The 20,801-nt window shown below is 41.5% G+C and overlaps 2 protein-coding genes across 3 annotated transcripts; both read left to right on the top strand.

Annotated features, from left to right (window-relative positions):
* Positions 1-251: 251 nt before the first annotated feature.
* Positions 252-9,153, top strand: LOC105050835 (exocyst complex component EXO70A1). 2 transcript variants are annotated; one of them, XM_010931015.4, is made up of 3 exons: positions 252-3,025; positions 7,184-7,308; positions 8,754-9,153. In XM_010931015.4, the coding sequence occupies exon 1, from the start codon at positions 633-635 to the stop codon at positions 2,673-2,675; it is 2,043 nt and encodes a 680-aa protein (XP_010929317.2). In that variant the 5' UTR covers positions 252-632; the 3' UTR covers positions 2,676-3,025; positions 7,184-7,308; positions 8,754-9,153. The 2 variants fall into 2 exon arrangements, with proteins under 2 accessions (XP_010929317.2, XP_073117700.1); XM_073261599.1 differs by lacking the exon at positions 7,184-7,308.
* A 5,657-nt stretch (positions 9,154-14,810) lies between these two features.
* On the top strand, positions 14,811-16,189 carry LOC105050836 (protein OXIDATIVE STRESS 3 LIKE 4). Its single transcript, XM_010931016.4, has 2 exons — positions 14,811-15,381; positions 15,743-16,189. The coding sequence occupies exons 1-2, from the start codon at positions 15,056-15,058 to the stop codon at positions 16,107-16,109; spliced, it is 693 nt and encodes a 230-aa protein (XP_010929318.1). The 5' UTR covers positions 14,811-15,055; the 3' UTR covers positions 16,110-16,189.
* Positions 16,190-20,801: the final 4,612 nt, after the last annotated feature.

Raw genomic sequence — 20,801 nt, 5'->3', positions numbered from 1 at the left:
ACCTGCAAAAGTCTCCTCCGCTCTTTCCACCTCACCTCCCAAAGGCCCCACCGATTCCACTCCTTCGCCGGATCCTCCTCCATCCTCCACTCACCAGCCCAATCATCCCAGAAAGAAAACCCGCCTTCCTTTTCCGTCCACTTTCCTTCCAGCAAAGCCTTTTTTTTTTTACTACTTTTCTGTAAGTTTATATTTCTATATCCCTGCCTGAGTGGTCTTCTTAGCTTCTCGCTCCTCACCACCTTTCCAGCACCCACCCATCTCTATCCTATCCTTCCTTTCCGTATTTTACTAAATTAGCCCGACGTGCCGCTGCTGCCCTCTTCTTCCACAAACCCATCTCCCCTTCTAATTTTCCTACCAAAACCCTCTCTGAAAGGCAGCCGTGGACCACGGAAAAACCGCCCATCTCCAATCCGGTCAAAACATTAGTTGGTCCACCGCTTCTCGACCCCCTCTTATTCATCGATCCCCATCATCCTAATATCCTTTCAGCATAAAAAGAATGCCGACCCTTCTCTTCTCCATCATCTATCCTGGCTAGTGTTGGAGAGTATCGTGTCCGGTTCCACCGCCACAACTTGCCATTTCTAACGTCGCGTCAGCGTTGGTTAATCGAGGGTTTTGGGGTGATGATCAAGATGGATACGGCGGAGCCAGGGGACATCGCGAGCCTTGTGGCCGCCCGGCAGTCCCTGCGGGCGAGCCTGGACAAGTCGCGGGCGCTGTCGGCAGCGCTGGCCCGCGCCGGCCCCCGCCTCGACGAGATCCACCAGCGCCTCCCCTCCCTCGAGGCCTCCGTCCGCCCGATCCGCGCCCACCGCGACGCCCTCGCTGCCGTCGGCGGCCATATCGACCGCGCCGTCAGCCCCGCTGCCGCCGTTCTCAAGGTGTTTGACGCCGTCCACGGCCTCGAGCGGCCCCTCCTCTCCGACCCCGACGCCGACCTCCCCGGCTACCTCTCCGTCCTCAAGCGCCTCGAGGAGGCTCTCCGCTTCCTCTCCGACAACTGCGGCCTCGCCGTCCAGTGGCTCGATGACATCGTCGACTACCTCGACGATCATTCCGTCGCCGACCCTCGCTTCTTATCCACTCTCAAGACCTCCCTTGCCGCTCTGAAGACGTCCTCCTCCCCCCTCGACGGCGGCCTACTAGACGCCGCCCTCGACAAGCTCGACGCCGAGTTCCGGCGCCTCCTCTCCGACCACAGCACTCCCCTCCCCATGCCCTCCTCCGCCGCCGGAGTCATTGCCAACGGCGGTGGTGCCGTCATCGCCCCCGCTCCTCTTCCGGTCCCGGTCATCCAGAAGCTGCTCCCCATCCTCGAGCGCATGATCGCCAACAACCGCCTCGACCGCTGCGTCGCCGCCTACGTCGACGTCCGCAGCTCCAACGTCCGCGCCAGCCTCCGCGCCCTCGACCTCGACTACCTCGAGATCAACCCCGTCGAGCTCGACGACGTCCAGAGCATCGAGTCCTACATTGACCGTTGGGGCCGCCACCTCGAGTTCGCCGTCAAACACCTCTTCGAGGCCGAGTACAAGCTCTGCGCCGAGGTCTTCGAGCGCGCCAGACCTCCCGACGTCTGGGCAGCCTGCTTCGCCGAGATCGCCGCCCAGGCGGGCATCCTCGCCTTCCTCCGCTTTGGGAAGACCGTCGCCGAGGCCAAGAAGGACCCCATCAAGCTGCTCAAGCTCCTGGACATCTTCAACTCCTTGAACAAGCTCCGGCTGGACTTCAATCGGCTCTTTGGTGGGAAGGCCTGCGTCGAGATTCAAAATCTCACTAGGGATCTCATCAAGAGGGTGATCGATGGCGCCTGCGAGATCTTCTGGGAGCTTCTGGTTCAGGTGGAGCTACAGAGGCAGACGCCGCCGCCCTCCGATGGTGCCGTTCCGAGGCTGGTGAGCTTCATCACAGATTACTGCAACAAGCTCCTTGGTGAGGACTATTGCCCGGTTCTCACTCAGGTACTGATCATTCATCGAAGCTGGAAGCAGGAGAAGTTCCAGGAGAGGCTTCTGACTGATGCAATTCTCAATATTATCAAGGCTCTGGAGGCAAATTTCGAGGCTTGGTCCAAGGGCTACGAGGACATCACCCTCTCCTACCTCTTTATGATGAACACCCACTGGCATTTCTACAAGCACTTGAAAGGGACCAAGCTGGGGGAGTTGTTAGGGGATGCATGGCTGAGGGAGCACGAGCAGTATAAGGAGTACTATGCTGCCATTTTCTTGAGGGAGAGCTGGGGAAAGCTTCCATCTTTGCTGAGTAGGGAAGGGCTTATTTTGTTTTCCGGGGGAAGGGCCACGGCCCGGGATTTGGTGAAGAGGAGGTTGAAAGCTTTCAATGAGACATTCGATGAGTTGTATCAGAAGCAGTCGAATTGGGTCATATCGGACAAAGACTTGAGGGAAAAGACTTGCCATCTCGTGGTGCAAGCGATCGTTCCCGTGTATAGGAGCTATATGCAGAACTATGGCCCTCTGGTGGAGCAGGATGCGAGTGCAAGCAAGTATGCCAAGTACACGGCCCAGACGTTGGAGAAGATGCTTACATCTCTATTTCATCATAAGCCTGGGAAGTCTGCAAGCTTTAGGGTTAGGCACTCCAATGGAAAAGTTAACAGTGTCATGGCCAGCCAATTTCGATCTGCTTCAACTGTAATGTGATCAAGGCCTTTTCCCTGGCTACCTTGAATGGAAAAGGACACTTTTCCTTGCTTACGCATCAGTCCAAAAGACATGGGTCGTGCAGCAATTGGTGTGCTGACACTGGTTGTATGTGCATATCCTGGTACTTGAAGAGGTGGCATGGATGGGCGGCTTTACATGAAATTTTTTTAAATGATGTGTGATGGATTAGCAGGAATTTTTCAAAGACTAACCGCAGTGGAAGCACGAGAAGAAGTGTTCCCTGCATGGCCCTTTTGGTGCCGAGAGCAGGCACATATGAGCATAAGCTTCTCAAGAGCAAAGTTTATCGATGGTGCTGATGGGATTGGTTCCTCAGCACATTTCTGGTAGAAATTATTATTCCCTCCTTTAAGTACCATATTTTGACTCTTACTATCGTCCCTACATGTATTACTTTTTTCCTTAGGTTGTACTCATTCATTTTAGGCATTTAAGATGGTAAGAGCCAAAATGTGTACTGTTCTCTTAGATATATGTAAATTCGTGCGATTTAGTTGCATCTTAGAAAATTCTCCCCTTTTTCCTTCTTAAACATCTGTCACTATTGAGCTGCTCTGAACTTTGGGAGTGGTCATACCTGCGCACTTCGGTGGCTAAAGAAGGTGGACTTTAAAATGGAAATTGATTACAATAAATCCAATGGTCTTATCATTTTTTCTGTTGAGTCCTCATCCTTATTTATATTATGTTTTGCATTTGCTCTCCATTTCTCATGATGAAAGTGATGCTACAATTCCTGCTGCTTCCTTATGTGTTAAATTATTTGTTTGAAATTATTTGCATACACTTCATTCACATCCTTGCTTTAGTAGGCTTTGTTTCAAATCAGTCAATCAAATGTATTATGATTATGCTGTAGTGAAAACACAGATTTCAACATGTTCAATTTCATGTGTTGAAATTGTGGTTCATGTCATTTAAAGACATTTTGAACTCTCCTAGTAACAGAGACACCCAAGTTGAGTTAAAGCTAAGCACCTTTTTTTGTTTCAAAATTATAGGACTTAACCATAGATTAACCATTTATAAATTGCTCATTGCTGTTTGTGTTATAATTCAATTATTAGGAAAAGGAAAACCCTTTCTTGCAGGGATCTTTCCTGAAATTCCTAGTGAAATCCTTTTTATGCCCTTCTAGGCCTTCTTTTCCTTGCAATTTAAATAAAACATACTTGAAGTAAAATATAGATCATACTTGTGGAGTTCAAATAGTCAAGCTGCATATGTTTAGATGACATCGTAAGGAATCTAGACAAGCAGAAGGGTCCCAACATATCAGAGAGCCTCGGTATCTTGGGCTAAATCAGAGCTTTTCTTCTAATGCCTTACAATGGGTTACTATGCAGACTTGCTTTGCCCATCCTTTTGCTTTAGTATTTAAAAGTAAAAAATCAAATATGCCTAGATGAAGTCTGATCTCTGACCCACCACTCTCATAGTGCCATCTGCAGCTCTTATCATTGCCCAAAGTTTTAAAAGTAGAAGGCATCGTGGCCTTCTCCTTTCATTTTTCTATTCACACTACAAGGAGCATACTTAGGAATCAGGGTTTTGAATGCCCACCAGGCTGGGATGCTCCCAACCTAGACCTCTTTCCTCTCAAATTGAAAAAAGGCCCTACACTCCATTCCCAACCCAACCACTTTCAAGGAGCTAGTTGCAAGCTCAAAAACAATCAACTTAAAAGCACCTGAATCTTTCTTGGATTTTTGTCCAGATCAAATAGTTGTCTATGCTATTGACAGTGGCGTATTATCAGTTTGTTGACAAGCTTCATATACATTTGATTAGTTATCTATAGAGACATAGGCTTGTCATTCTTTAAGAATAAGCAACATTAATGTGGCCTCTCAATCTTTAACTTCATTAAAACACCATGATGTACAGAGAACTGGACAATGCGATGTAGGATAGGTAAATTATCAGTAAGGGGAGAGACAACAAAACCAGCACGGTGATGTAGGAGTTTATGGTGGCATTCCCGATAAAGGAATAGAAAAGGCATCCAATGGCTCTATTGTGATCTTGATGGCCTTTTTTGTATCAAACTATGGGATGAGAAGATTATAAAAAATCTAGCTTACTGATTTATGTACAAGAGAAGCAGAAGATGGGCCATAAAACTTTCTTTTGTGCAAATAAAGATTAAAATGATGAGTGGGCAAATTGAAAGAGGATGAAATGAGGAATGAGAAAAATAGGAAAAAGAGAGGGAGGCAAAAGGACCTTTTCTTTTACAAAAAGTAAATTCTGGCTGCTATCCTTTTTTGTATGCATATATACATGTGCTTTGTGCATGTGTGCATATCTAGACACACATGCATGCATACACACTTGCATTTGTATAGTTGGACAAGCACCTCTTAAGAAGAGAGAAAAAGTCTCCCCTTAAATTGTCCCTTCTGGTTAAAGCGAGGCAGCAGGATCTGTTAGACGTTGGAAGCTTAAATGATGCACCCTCTTCTTTTTCTCCTTCCCTTTTTGGCTGAAGGACCTTAATCACTGCTTGGCCCTTGTAGTCTCCACCTTCAGCCACCTCTACTCTCCCATCACCCACTTCAACTCACCTCTCCCCTCTCATCAACCCCCCACCCCACCTCCCCACCTCCTCTATTTCTTCCATTGGCTGCTCCCCTCATCTAGCCTCCAAGGATGCAAAGAAGAGGGGGTTATGGAGAAGGGAGGAACAGGATAGTGAAGAGATAATAGGAAAACGGAGCTATAGGGGAGATGGGGGAAATTGAGTAGGAGAGGGATGATGTTAATGGAGATGGAAATGGTGGGGACTATTAATTGGTGCACCTTGGGATGCAGAGATAGAGAAGGGAGAATAAAAAAGAGGAGCCACTAAAAGTTTAAGGGGGGACGCTCCCATTTGCAAGAAGCTTATGCCAATTCTCTCCCCCCCTCCCCCCCCCTCCTCTAATTTTTATCCTAGGGTTTTAAGAAATGCTAATTTGTTATCTAATCTCTAATTAACTTACTCTCATGGATAATATGTGACAGGGAGAGTAATGAAAGTTCGAGTTTCATATGATTTGCCTGTCTTTGCCTCTTTGGTTCATCAAATGCACTTAGATGCACTTATTGCTCATGTTGAAGCATGTCATGCTACCTTATTGGATATTCTGTGATAAGGTTAATAACGTGCATCCTGATCTGCAATCCTTGTCATGGGGATCACTTAGATCATGCAGAAGAAACTGTACTTCAAACTTTTGAAAAAAATCACTAGCCTGTTCTTTTGGGCTGCATTTTGTTGATCCCTAAGGGCTTAAAGACTGACGGAACAGAGGTTGAACCATTAAAACTATCCAGTGTTGGCATCATGTAAGATGGATAGATGCTTGTTGTGGTCTGTAGCTTTAATAGGTGCAAGCTTCATTCTAATGACTTTCTATCAGAAGTTTCAACATTGTCACTTTTCCAGTAACTTAATGTCCTATTTTCAGTAGGGCCCCAGAAGCTCAAAAGAACTTTGGCTGTGAGAGATGTACTCCTTAATCCTGAAAAGCTCATTGAATTTGATTATGATGCCTTTTTTTATGAATAAGACTTATTTATGTTCAAGAGTGGGAGATGATTTGTTAATGTAAAGTTTAAATAATACGGCATCCAATTATTTAACTTATAGTATTCAGTTTTATACAATCAACCATGCTCAAATGTTTCAGTTGCTGTACTTTTTCCAACCTGCCATCATGTCTTAAGAAGTCATGAAGTTTAATGCCCTTATCATGAAGTCATGATCTTGAATGTCCTTGTGAGCTTCTTTGTATTGCCAGCCAAGTTTTTCTGTGTGATATCTCCCATACAAGTGGGAAGATATGGAGAAGCAAAGCAGGTCAGAGTTCGAGTTTGGAATACCTGACATTGCTTTTTTATATGGAACTCAGTATTCTTTACTGTTGGAGCAATGGCATATGATGTTTCGATCATCCCTTTCTCGGCTCAGAACCTCCCACCTGTGTGGATAATATCACACAGATAGGGTCATATATCTTTAAGACTCACATGACTGTTGAATTCGAAGATCATGTTTTGCATTAAAGAATGTCCATGTCCATGCAGCCCACCCTACTACGGCTTGTGTGTCCATATTGTATCTGGAATGCACACTGCTGGTGCGCCCTAAGCTTTTCTTTTTTTTACTCTTATACAGTAAACATACTGATGCAATCAGGAATCTCGTCCCCAGGATGCACGTAGATACAATAATTTGAATGAAACCAGCAAACTTTTCTCCCATCCCATTATGTGCGTGGATTGAGGTCTTTTAGTTGGATCTTTCTGTTGTCAATGATTGTTGAGGTTGACTTGAATGGTTTGTTGTTGTTGTTGTTGTTTTTGAATTTGTACAATGCAAAATATATCAGATTTTAACTTTTTTTTTCTTCAGTTCAAATTCTTGACATGATTGTCTTGTTGCTATCATCTCCTGTGTATGTGTTTATCGTGAAATTGCTTCTTTCTGTCTTCAATAGTAGAAAAGATGACAAGAAATATAAGCAGAGGATTTGCTATGTTGGAATTGTATAGAAATGTTCTGCATAGATCTGCTGAAGCCTCCCTTGTAAGTCCTTGGTTTGATCCTGATCGGAGAATTGCTGTAAGTTAAAAACAATTAAACTTTACCTTCTTTTGTTGTTGTTTTCCATAAAATCATTTTAGTCCTCTGCTCTCTGTGCTGAAGTTTTTGTCCTTTTTAAACAACTTGTTTTAATAATTATTCATCACTCTTGACATTTACCCCATGTTCTGTAGCTCTGCTAGAAACCTTTGTACATTAAACTTTGTGTGCTTGAATGGATTGACTGAAACAGGATGGGGACAATAAGCATTACTCACCAGCACCTCTTTACTTTGACAACTCTTACTTTTTTGCTCCGAACAGGTTGTTACTGGCAAAGGCAGTGTACCTAGGTAAAAAAAGTCGAAAACTACTCATTTACACATCATCTTTGATGTGAAGTTCCTTTTCTACATTTTTCTCAATCTTTTCTGTATGCCAAGCAATGATATCAAAACTATCATCCCTTCATTGTATGTTAATTATTGTAGAGCTACTTTCCAGTCAATTTTTTCATGCGCCAAGTTTTTGGCCCCCCCCATATGCATTCATCATGGACAGGTTACAAGGCAAAATAAATGGTTTGTTTATCATAGCTTATTGGTTTTAATCTCTCAATGTTTTTTATTATAACAATTGTCTCACTATAAGTTTTTCTTTTTCTTTCCATAACTTCTCAACATCTCTTTTTTTCCTTCCCTATTCACCTGCCCATTCCTTGTGATGTTGCCATAAAAGCATTGCTTGGCTCTGGAGGCTTGTCCTGGTGCTTGTAATTTTAGCATTTTTTTTCTTTACATGGGGTTTATGATAGAGATTTTAGGTCAATTTGCATTTGACAAATTCCTTGCAATGCATTGTCACAAGAGCTTGACTTGTTTTGGTGATAGAATGATTTCTCTTGTGACAATGATGCCACCTTATGGAATTTCTTTTTGGTGATATGGCCAATGGTCATATGGACCATGACCAGGCAACAAATGTTCGTTTGTTTTTGTGGTGACACGAGTTCAAATTGACTTGCCATCTCTCTAGAATTGTTCTATTCCTACTCTGCTGATCAATATTTTCATAGCTTCAACTGTACGCAAATGGGAAACAAAGGTTATGTTGTACAGCAGAGGCGTGACTAGCTTTGTATGACCATGTTCTTGCTTTTTGGTAATGCAAGCCTGTTCTGTATTGCTTGTAGCCTTTCTATCTGTGATATATATATATATATATAATATATATATATATATATATATATGTATGGAAATCCACCGGTCTTTATAAATATTATTAAATGTTTACTAGTGTTGCTGGAAGAGTTCCAAGAAATCAAGCCATCCTTAACATTTTTGCAATGATGCATTTTTCAAATGTAAACTTTGTCCGGTTCATCATCTTTTGTTACTCAAGTCTATACTTAGGTTTGCACAAGAATGTGGGCTTCCATCTCTCATATTTCTCGTGTCAATATTATTTCCTCTTTTCACTTGCAGAAGGAAAATACTTCGAGGTGGCCATTTCACATACATGAAGAATTCATTTGGCCTACGGCTGCTTATTTGGCAACTCCATGGTCAACAAACCCTCCAGCCTCTGTTTTTGGCAACAAATCTGTGAGCTGTATCACTCCCCTCTTGGAACTTGGCAAGAGAATTGTATGTATGCACATAATTAGAGCCCCATAGCGGTTACTTATTATAGAATTAGAAGATGATGTCGTGAGTCGAATGTTCGATCAATTTTAAGTGGGACATGCCCTTTTTTCCTGTTTTGTGCTGCTGGATTGGTTTGGTTGGCTTGTCAATCTTGCTGTCCATGTCTCCCGAATTCTATCATGTGGTTGTTAGATCAATTTTAACTGTTAATATAGCTGTCATATTACTAAGGACGTTATACTGAATCTGCCCATGAATATGGCTGTCCTATTTTAAATTCTGTCGGAGTTGAGCATCAGTGTGCGGTGGCCTTAACTTCTTGATGGTTGGGTGAGTTGGTATTTCTTTTCCATCGGGTACTGAATTAATCTGCAGTAATTTCATGCGCTGTCGGTTTTCCAATATTTTATTAATTCATCCTGCACCATGCTTGGCACAGAAAAGAGGCTTTGCTTCACAGATTCCAGAAAAAGACTGGTTGGCCGTGAAACAGGCATCGCATGTTGCACCAGTTGCTGATGTTTGGGAACGGATCTGCTTCCAGATGTTGTGAGTAATGATCAGCCAGTTTGAGGGTGCGTGGACTGATATCAGCTATTTTTTTCAATAATTATTGAAAAAATTGAGGTTGTACTAGCCAGTTATTCCAACGCAGTTTGACTAGAAATACCTGGGTAACCACTTTCTCCTTGCAATTTCCACTCGTGTCATATTCACGTTGGATCTCTCTTTTATTATCATTTTTTTTTTTCAATTTTTTGAGAACCAGCGTGAGAAAACAATAGGTCATTTATCACGTGCCACCTCTCTCTCTAGCTTTGTTTCCTCAACCATTCCAATTGCTACGCCACCTATAATTTATTTCTGATACCAGGACTTCCCAAAACCTTCACAACCCATTGATGCTGGTCACGTATGCATTCGCGTTCACAATCTCGTCCAACTGAAAAATATGACAGAAATTATGCAACAAATCAACACAAATGAGCATTAATAATCTCCTATCCAATAATTTTTCTTCTTTTTTTTAAGAGTATAAAAGTTGATTGAAAATCTAATTTATTCACCTTTCACCACAAAATCCGACGTAGTGGATGGTGGAACGCTGGATGCTGTCGGGTAAAGTGACGCCAGCATCTGCCGTTCCAGTAGATTACAGATTCGTATCCAAGACTTTTCGGCACGCTCTTATGCAAAAGTCCAATCCCACACCAGGTCGGCAATCGTACCACCTTGGCCGAAAAATATCTCTCCATCTGCAAGGTAGATTCAGCTCTCTTCCCATATCTCCATCCCACCAAACAGAGGCAGGCTCCAAATTTTTCAGCTGCATCGAGTCGCACGAAACTTCCACCTATTTTTTTTGAAAGGTGATGCTGGGCTGGGGGGCCCACAACGGGCCATGTTCCCTTCTCTCATCAATCCCATCATCTATCCTATACTTCTAAAGTTTCCTGGTACTGGGAACTGTCGTCCAGCTGCTGCTTCGGTGGAACACCAAGTGGAGATCGCGCTGCAAGATATTCACGGCATATGTTTGGTTCGCGAACGAATTTGAATCGAGATGGTCATGATCAGAATCAATGTTGAAATCAGAATAAAATTTTGATAGGATGATTTTTATAAAATTAAAATATTTTTATTTTTTTTAAATAATAAAAAAATTTCAATCAAATAATTGAGATAGAAGTTACTTATCCTCGTTCCCATTTCAAATTCCGACGTCACCAACTAAACATACCCCCATCTACTGACATGATGCCTAAACGGATGGTTCTTGTTTATTTGGGTGGCTCGAGGCGGTCCCAGATGGTTGGTCACAATGCCCGCCACCACTGGAATTGATCGATTTTTGATCCCATGGGCAGCTGACATGTTTTGCTAACATCCAATGGTATGGAACATGTCAAACCAATAGACTCAGTGGCTCAGGACTTGCAATGGAAGGATCTTTGAACTTTTATTTCTTTTGTTTTTTTAAATGTCCCATCCACCTTGCACGCTTGCACGGTTTTTTATTTTTCTCTGTTTTACGCCACGAGAACTAACTTTTTATCCAAATCATACGGGTCAGACTTTATAAATCCTATTTCTCTCTTCAAAAAAAAAAAAAAAAAGACTTTATAAATCCTATTTCACAACTTATCTTCCGTTTGCAGCTTTATCTTCTATCAATTTTTCTAGATAATTTCACACAATTTTCATTTTTATTTATGCACCCAGACATTGGTTTCCCCTGATCTAGTCCTTACGCCATTTTTAGTCTCCCTGCAGGTACCATCGTCTTATCCTTTTTAATAATAAGTTTCCATGCAATCTTATCAAATCTTGACTCCAAGACATACTTAATGGTTAGATAAGACATTAACGTGTTCTCCTTAACTGCCACACCATCTAATTCCACAATCCTACTCGATTGCCTGTCCTATCGTTATCCTTTTCCACGGTAATAGCAACCTCAACATCTTTTAAAACAGGTTACGCCAGCATATATAAGTCCGTCTTGTACGTTTGCACCGGACTTTGAACTTGTACGTCCACACCAGACTTTGATCTTTCTTGCAACAGGTTAAGGTTCGGTGAAGGTTGGGATCAAAGCTTCCTTCATTAAGAGAAAGCCTTGGAAGCCTAGAAGGGGCTGAACATTCCCTTCTCCACCACTGGATTTGATCATACCTTCGTAGGAGGGTGGCCACAAGGATCCCAATGGATCATACGGTTGATACACCGGTCATTATACAATACCACAAGAAGTATCTTTATGCATAACGGTGGAAAGCATCCTCGGCTTAGAAAGTAAGTATAAGAAGTTCCGCAAGCAGAGACGTACCATGGATGAAAATATCCCAGTTAACTACGATTCCTTCACACCGATCCGTGTCGATGTGGACGCCACCTGCAACGTAGTGCATGCGTCTGGACAAAACAGCACCCACCTCATCGCACCCATTAATTCCTATGCCCATCCATCCATCAATCCTTTCCAGCTCCATCGCAGTATCTTCTTCTCTTTTGAATGATTAAATAATTGCAAACCATATCCCTCAAGCAAAAGATTCTAAATATCTTTTTTCCCTGCTTCTATGGAAGTGGGAGGTAGTTCAATTTCATGCATCGATATTAAGCTACCGATTCATCAGATATATCAAAATTCTCATGCAATGAATGGCTTAAATTTTTATAAGATACGTCATAAGTTGAGGGACAAATGGTAATAATGATGGGGCTCTGATCTCTTATTTAGTCCCAATCCAACCATCCTCCAAGCCATTTGGTTTTCTAATCCATTGACCGAATGCATCTTCACCCACGCTCCCCCTCCCTTCCTCAACTTTAATTTACAGTACATGCTACAAATATTTTTATAAGACCCTGCTTAGAATATCTGTCTGCCAATGCCTATGAAGTCCTCCCGCATCCAAGTCCCCAGCCACATAATATAATAACACTGGGCCTTTGGTCAAAGCATTAATTGTGAATTGTTTTGCTCCTCGAGGTAAGCTCTCAGATCTCTCAGAACTTAGAACCGCCCCTACCGAAAAAAAAAAGATTAGTGGAAATGGTTGGTCTTTTGATAAGGTACTGATGAAGCTCTCTCCGTGTGAGGTTCTTCCTTCTTCACCCGAAGTATTCCGGTCCGCAATGTTTAATTGCAGAAGTTTCATAACAGGTTTCGGTGGGGACAGCGAGTACTACGACTGTACAAGTCGCAAGCCTTCGATTCCAAGTCTAACTTAGACCTGTTGATTCCAAGTCTAACTTAGCACTAACTTAGACCTGTTGTTTCTATGAAGCAACACCTGCACATGGCGTCTGGCATTGGTTTAGCATGAGATGAGTGATGATGTTCGGGTAGACACGGATGTTGTGCCAGATGCATGCCGAGTGTAGGCTCATGAAGTTTTTTAATAATAATGGTGTCTAATATGCCGCGGGGCATTATCGATTGAAACAAAGTTTGTTTTTTTTTTTTTATCTAGATAACCTTTATAATTGGATAAAAAAGGTGCTTTATTTATTAGATTCAAGCTATCATCAGAGAACTTGGTCATCAGCTCTTACTCTCTCATGAAATTTCTTTAAAAACCTTCGTCAAGTATTAATAATTAGTAATATTCTCATTATTTTCCTTCCCTTTTGTTACATATATATCATGCCGATTCAATTAAAAGAACAATTGGAATATCGTATAAAAATTGATATAGACAATCTATTTCTTTAACATCAAAAAGGATCCCAATAACAGTAGGAAAAGGAGAGAGAAAGAGAGATCTCGTCCTATGAGCCTCATGTAATGACAAGTGACGGTGACTCACTTTACATTGTAAATGCGTTTGCTTCTCATGTTATGTGAATTTTATACATTTTGGGTGTTATCAAGCATTGACAAGTCTAAGGGGTAAACCTGCATTTAAATCTCTCCCACATCAGTCTAAAATAAACAATATCATCTTATTTGATTGGGCAGGAGTTTTTTCAAAATGCTATATATCTGCTGAACATCTGTCACATGCCTAAAAGTAAAGAGATTTCCCATATCTAGGACATCAGACTATCTATGTTCGTTGTGCTTAGCTCATGAATCCATATTGGATTGTTGTCATTAACGTTATTGCATCAATATATAGTTTTTTTTGAGAAAAAGTTATTACAATACTGAAAAAAATAGAAAAGACTTTTACTTTTCAACAAATCTACCTTCTCGTATGATTTCATTAAAAATTCTTGTGGTGTATGAAGGCATTGCTGCTTTCCATCACATCTATAATTTATCAGGAGGGCCATCCGATATCCAAATGATGAACCAGAACAATATGCTATTATTTTTATTTTTATTATAAATATGGTATGATGAAAATTTTATAACTTCACATGCATATATATACTTTCATGAAACCTGCTGATCCCTTGTGATCCATAGAAGTTTTTAAAATTTTTGGATATGATGGTATCCTCTCGTTATTTTCCACATCTTTTTGAAACATCTATAATCCGTCAAAATCAAAAAATGAAGCAAAATGTATCTTTCATTATTTTTATTTTGTTGTGATCTTAATACAAACAAGCAGTTAGTTAGTGGTGATATTAGATATGTTTTTACAATGCACTATCATATTCAATTTTTATTTTAATAATATATACACACACGCACATCTACCATGGTCCATACACATGCGCACACACTCTCTCTCTCCATATTTATATCCACAATCCCGGCATATTGTGTTGAGGCCATATATTTAGCCGTATACAACATGATAGACACCTATCACGTTTGTATTTTTTTTTTTTTTTACTGTTTTGGACTATACATCCATGCCATTGATACTGATGATCTCCATCAAGCAACCTAAAGCATTCATATCATCACCCCTGTGTCACTCCATCTAGTAGCAGGAAGCGTCACCTTGTGATGACATGGAGCCCATCTCCGAACCATACGGTGCCGCCACCGAGCACAACGAATCCTCATCCACTCGTCCCCATTCAAACGTCGAAACAGCTCATGGAACGTGCCAAGGCGCAAGGGTTACCAGCTAGCTCGTGCTGCAGCAACCTTCCAAAAATATCAACCTGGTCCAACGGGCGCCACCATCTCACTGATACACGAGCAGGATCAGGTGTATAAGAGAGAGAGAAAGATGTAGGGATAGAGATGGGATAAAGGATACGGAGGAGAGTGGATTATGGGGGCCGGAGCGGCATCGTATTCTATGGGTCTGGGTGATAAGTGGTGACCGGGGAGGGAGTAGTGGTTTTGAGGGCCGCGTCACTGTCGCAAACGGAGACACGTTTGCGGACCCAGAGGGAACGTGTCAAAGCCCGCCATCCGGACCCCTCTTCTCCTTATATTTCCCCTCTTCTCTCTTATTTCTCATCTCGTTCCATCTCTCCCTTGTCTCACTTTCTCGTTCTCAAAAGAAGGAAAAAAGATTTAAGCACAGGCGGAGGTAGGAGACAAAGAAAGGGAGGGAGAGCAGAGGGCATCGCCATGCCCCCGCGTTAGGTTGGGACCCACGAGCGCCGCCGCCAGCTTTATCTTGTCCCCCGCCCCGCCGCCCGCCAGCCGTCCGATTGATGACTAGGGAGCTGAGGAGGAGGACGGGAAGAACGAGGCGCAAAGGAGGAGGAGGAGGAGGATGTCTCTGGTGTTCGCCGGCGTCGAGGTGGTCGGAGGACCCACGGTGGGCCTGAAGGACCACGTCACCATCCCGGTCTACCTGCAGCAGCACGGAGATAACAACAACGACCACAAAGGGGAGGAGGAGAAGGGGAAGAGGAAGGAAAGGAATGGGTTCTTTATAGAGGAAAAGGTGGTGGAGGAGGAGTCTTCGGAGACCTCTTCCATCGGAGTCCAGTCGTCTGATTCGTCGTCGGAAAAGGAGGAGGAGGATGAGGTCCAGAGCAAGGCAAAGAATGGGGCTTTCGGCTCTTTGGTTTCCTTAGAGGAATCCCTTCCCATCAAGTCAGTTTCTTTCTTTCCTTTCTTTTTTTTTCCTCCCTTTTTTTATCTATACAAAGAAAAAAAAAAAAAAACTTGTTCTTGAGTTCGATCTATCAGCTAGCACTCTTGGTAGTCCTTAGATCTTGTCCATCTCTTGATGTGTGTGTGATTTTTTTTTTTAAAAAAAATTTCGATGTGGATCGATTCTCATCTAAATGTTTCTTGATCGATCGACAAACAAAAATATTTGATGAGAGCAAAAAAAAAAAAAAAAAAAGAATAATTGGAAGTAAATTTTGATTATTAAAATCATGATTTGATGAAGGGTGGGTTTTAATGAGAAATATAAATTCGGTTATTTTGTTGGTTTTATTTTTTGCAGGCGAGGGCTGTCGAATTTCTTTTCCGGGAAGTCGAAATCTTTTGCGAGCCTGGCAGATGTGGCAACTTCGACCGCGAGAGATCTCGTGAAGCCAGAGAACCCCTTCAACAAAAGGAGAAGGCTGCTGATGGCTTCCAGAACAAGGAGAGCTTCCTATGCTTCATTTATGACATGCTTGCCGCCTCTCTCCTCGGACCACATCGCAGAGGAGATAGAGAAAGAGGAGGAAGAGGATGAAGATGAGAGGAATAGTGGAGACTCATCCACATTGGCTCCCCTTCCACCTCACGTCAGCAGAGAAAGGAAGATCAAGAAAGCTTTTAGATCCCCTAGGTCCTTCTCTCTTTCTGATCTCCAAAATGTTTAGTCCTTCTCGTATTAACATGATGATACTGATATTATATATAAAGGTCTTTGCATAATATAGTAAGAAAATGAAGTCTCTTACATTTCCCGATTTCTTTTTTTTTCTCTTTTTTTGCTTTATATATAAAAAATATATGATGAGTTCTTAGGGAGATATGGACAATTCCAACCTCACCCGAGAAGAAAACTCTTGCTTTGTTCGTTCTGATTCTGGGTTGCGGAGTTTCCCGAGCCTTCCAAGAAGAGAGACGAATGAAGACGTACATGAGGCTTGAGCCTATGATATCTTTTGATATCCCATGGTTTATTATTATTATTGTGGCAACTGTCATTGATTATTGGATGAGGGATAGGATAAGGTTTAAGGGGCATGAGGGACCACCGCAATGTGCATGTCGTGGTGATCTTATCCTTTTGCGCCGGAGCATTAAAATAAGCGCAAATCGTACGCTTTACCTGTTTGTCGCTTTAGGTGAATCAGCCTACTCGTCCTTCCAACTTCGAATGAAATAGGTGTAATAGCATGAGACTCGGACATTAGAAGAGGGTTAAAATATATAAAGAAGATATTGGCATATTCCCCCATGACAAACCTCCGAGCTTCAGACAAAACCGTTCACGTAGAATTTAATGAACTTCCTTCTCCATGACAAGGCTTCCGCCCTTCTATAATCTTGATGTTTTCGAACATCTCATTTAACAAATAATTAACCACAAGATTATAGACCGTCACAAACTCGCATTGGTTACAGTGACTATCTTGGCTCAGATCATATGAAAATGTGAAAGTAGTCATGGTAATGATCATTACATGATTGTGTCAAGCGTCCACTTTAACGAGCTGGAACGGTTGCACTAGCTTTTTAATCTACCAAAATCAAGTAAACACAGTTCGACGGTTACTTCCGTAAAGGGCAGGGATTTGTCATTATTTTCATTACGGGGGTTATTGTTTTTATCCTTGGTGGGGGATTCAGGGGAAGCAGCAGCTTGTGGAAGGTTGGTGCTGTAGGCCCCACCCAGATCACCCATGTAAGTTGTCCGATATGTTTGATCCTTTGGATGGGCAGCAGGTAATGTTGGGTTAGGTGGTCTTGGGCCCTCTCATCTTTTGAAGCATCCAATGGTCCTTGAGGTGGGTTGAACCTGTTGTTCCAAGTTAAAGAAATCTAGTCTTGTCTCCCTTATCTCGGACTGGATTGGGTGGTCGCCTCGACCGTCCAACTAATTGGCTAACGTCTTGGACAAGCAAAATGAAACCTTCCAACTTATTTGAGAGCTGGTGATGATGACATGCCTCGACTGGGTGGATGCTTTTTATCAGGAGCTGTAGAAGCTTACGCTGGATATTACGCCATACCGGCAGTGGATGTCACTTATCTAAAACGTATATATTAAAGTTTGGACGTGCTGTAACAGAAATTAATGCAGGTTAGCTTATCAACACCCATAATAAAAATTATTCATCATGCGGCGGAATGGTTGATAATTTGGAGGGCTGAAAATGCCGTTGATACGATGATTTTTCGTAGCCTTAAAAAGTTTAGCTAAAGAAGTATAATAAACAATCAAGCTGATGAGTGAGATTTTGTAACTGGGAGGGGATGGAAGTCATCTGTATGGAAATCATGATCCAGCTTCTTGTTCACAGTTCCTTTGTTGTCTATCCCCATTGTACGCTGGCCATTATTGGTCGTGGCCAATTATTGTTTACTTTGTGGTCGAGTGACAAGTTCAACTGGATTACCGGATGCACCCCAGCACTTCATCTTCTTCGGAAATGAATTAAACGTGTGTATACATGCATGTGTGTCGATAGTACCTGTGAGTATCATGCGATATACAATATCCTATATTGTTTGCATGCTAAGCTATTACTATAAGGAGGCATTTGGTGTGCACAGAATGTTCAACCCAAAATCGAGAATGATATGGATAGAAATAATGGTGTACCATATTTAGTTGTACCATAATAATTCTATGCGGTAATTATCACATATCATCCCAGCTTCTCAAATCATCGTCCAATCCAGTGATAGAATATCATTCTTGGTGTTAGAAACTCGTTGGGCTGAAATTTGAGAACAAAAATACCTCTTCGTCTAATAAAAAAATTGATATATCGATATATCATTAATACATTATAACAATATTATATTTATGATATTATATTATATTGACATTATATGATTATATGTATGATATATATTATATTATATTATATTATTAATCTTATTATTTTCATATTATTATTCAATGATAATTTTAAATTATAGTAAAAAATATATTACCATACTTTGTGTTTATATAATGAAATTATTTGATATATTACTTCTTCTTGCTTTATTTTTCGAATAAAAATAATATTAATATTAAAAAATATGTTATAAAATATTAATTCTAATAATAATTACTATATATTTATAGGATTAATAATTTATATGACTAATAAATAAATTTTTATGAAATATATGAGTAATTGGTATATTAATAAATATTATAGTGTAAGAGGGAGGATATCATTAGTCCCATATTGATTGTGAGTCAAGAAGAATTCTGACTTATATGGAATAAGACATTCTTTCCCTATGAGATATCTTTTAAAGGACAAAATCATGAGGCCCCATGCCATAGTGGCTAAAAATTGAAGTAGACAGTATCTCACGTGCGTGAGAGTGAAGACTGACCCATCCTAGTCATGAGCCATTGATCGCAATATTGGCATGCCATGTAGGAGGCAATATGCCTACGAACTGTGGTGCACCTCCCGCAATCTTGTTCAGAGTCTTTCTTGACTGGAGAGCTGTAATGTAGGAGGGCATCATTAGTCCCGCATTAATTGTGAGTTAAGACGGACTCTAATTTATATGAGATGAGACAATATCTCACGTGCGTGGGAGCAGAGACCGAGCCCCAAGCCCTTGACAGCAAGAATAAATATATTGATATTTTATTATGATGTATTTTATATGATTAATAAATATATTTTGATAGAATATATTAAGAATAGTTTTGATATTATATGTTAGTGATCTTCGATAATATAGAATATCAAATAAATTACTCATGGATTCCCTGAGATCTTTAACCACTAATTATCCATGAGTAATTTATTTGGTATTCCATGAAATCCAAAACTACTGGACCATGACCTACGAAAGACAATCATTTTAGATTATTAGGATCAAATCATCTCATGATTTAGATCATCAATCAGTAATCTTAGATCACCATGGTTGTCTATTTTAGAGCACCAAACATGTTCCTGTTGTTTTAGTATAGGTGATATGTAAAATGCACATCATTGATCATCTTGTGCGGCATCATCAAGTATCACTAAACATGTTTCAAGCGATTAGGTATAAAAAATAAAAATAAAAATATAGCATTGTTAGGTTGTTTCTAAAAGAGATCTCAACAAAAAGTCCTACTACCTTGCTTAAACACTAGAAAAAAAGACCCTTCGCTAATTAGCGAAAATAACTTGCGATCATGGCATATGGGGGCCTGCAGTTTCATTATCTGTGGATACAGTTTTCCCAGAGATGGTTAATTTATGATGTCCATGGTGTACTGGGACATGATAAAATTACTAGAAGTTGAGATTCTAGTTCTCACATATAGGCTGTGTAATGTGTATGTGCATGTATATGTATTGCGGTCAATCCCTTTGTCGCCTGATCGCCGGGGACGAGCGCCTGCAAAAGAAAGTCCGCACTGACCGGAGGTGGCTCCGGCGGGACCCTCCGTCGGTCAAGTCAGAGAGGAGACTAGGCAACAGTGAAAAGAAACAAGGAGTTTAACGAGAGAGAGCGAGAGCTAGAGAGGAGAAGGGATTCAAGAATTTCGAAAGGAACCTCCGACACTGTTGCCTTCCCCGATATATATATAGTGAGAGAGGGTATGGTCCCGCCGTCGGTCGGGCGAAGTCGGTCGGCCCATTCTCATGGATGGGTCGGGATCGGGACCCGAAGTCGAGTCGGCGTTAAGGACGGGTCGGCGCTGGTGAGTCGACATTAGGATCGGTCGGTATATCCCAACAATATGTTAGAGCTACCTAGTGCATGATATGTACCTTATTTTATACTATTTGAGCTCCCCATGTTTTACTACGGCATTAGTTCGTGAATTGTATCACATGTGAATATGTAAATATGCATGTGAAAAATCTATAAGCCCCTTGAAAAATATAAGAGATTCCGTGAATATCTCAAAAAACTTGTGCGTGTGTGCGTGTTTTCTTTCTTTCTTTTTTATTTTTTCCGAGCATCAGCAAAGAAATCACTGAAAGAGGGGCCGAAACAAGAGAGACACCTTGGGATGGAATCTCTGCCGTCTCTCGTCAATGGGTGAATAGGATTGGAAAGGTCCGGCCAGGGCGAACCATATGCTTGATAAAGCCAGCCCCAGTGGAAATGGTTTAGACTGATCTTAAGCCTTGAAAGCCCACGACTGGTCCGAAATTTATAGTCTTAAATTTACGTTGGGCCTAAAGCGATCCCTGGCCGACTTCAAGCCTTCCTGGCCAGAGGTGGTACCTCCCGAGTTTCAAGCTGGCACTCATGTTCACGGCATGGTACTCATATCCTCCTTGGCACGAAAGTAGCATGTTATTTATTCGGACCTGCTTTCATATTTAAATTAATTTATATATAAATAAAATTTTAAAAAATTTACTAATAGTTATATTTAT

The sequence above is a fragment of the Elaeis guineensis genome, chromosome 8, assembly GCF_000442705.2.
Source record: "Elaeis guineensis isolate ETL-2024a chromosome 8, EG11, whole genome shotgun sequence".
NCBI classification, from domain to species: Eukaryota; Viridiplantae; Streptophyta; class Magnoliopsida; order Arecales; family Arecaceae; genus Elaeis; species Elaeis guineensis.
The sequence above is the reverse complement of the archived record's forward strand: the minus strand, read 5'-3'. Positions and strand labels throughout refer to the sequence as shown.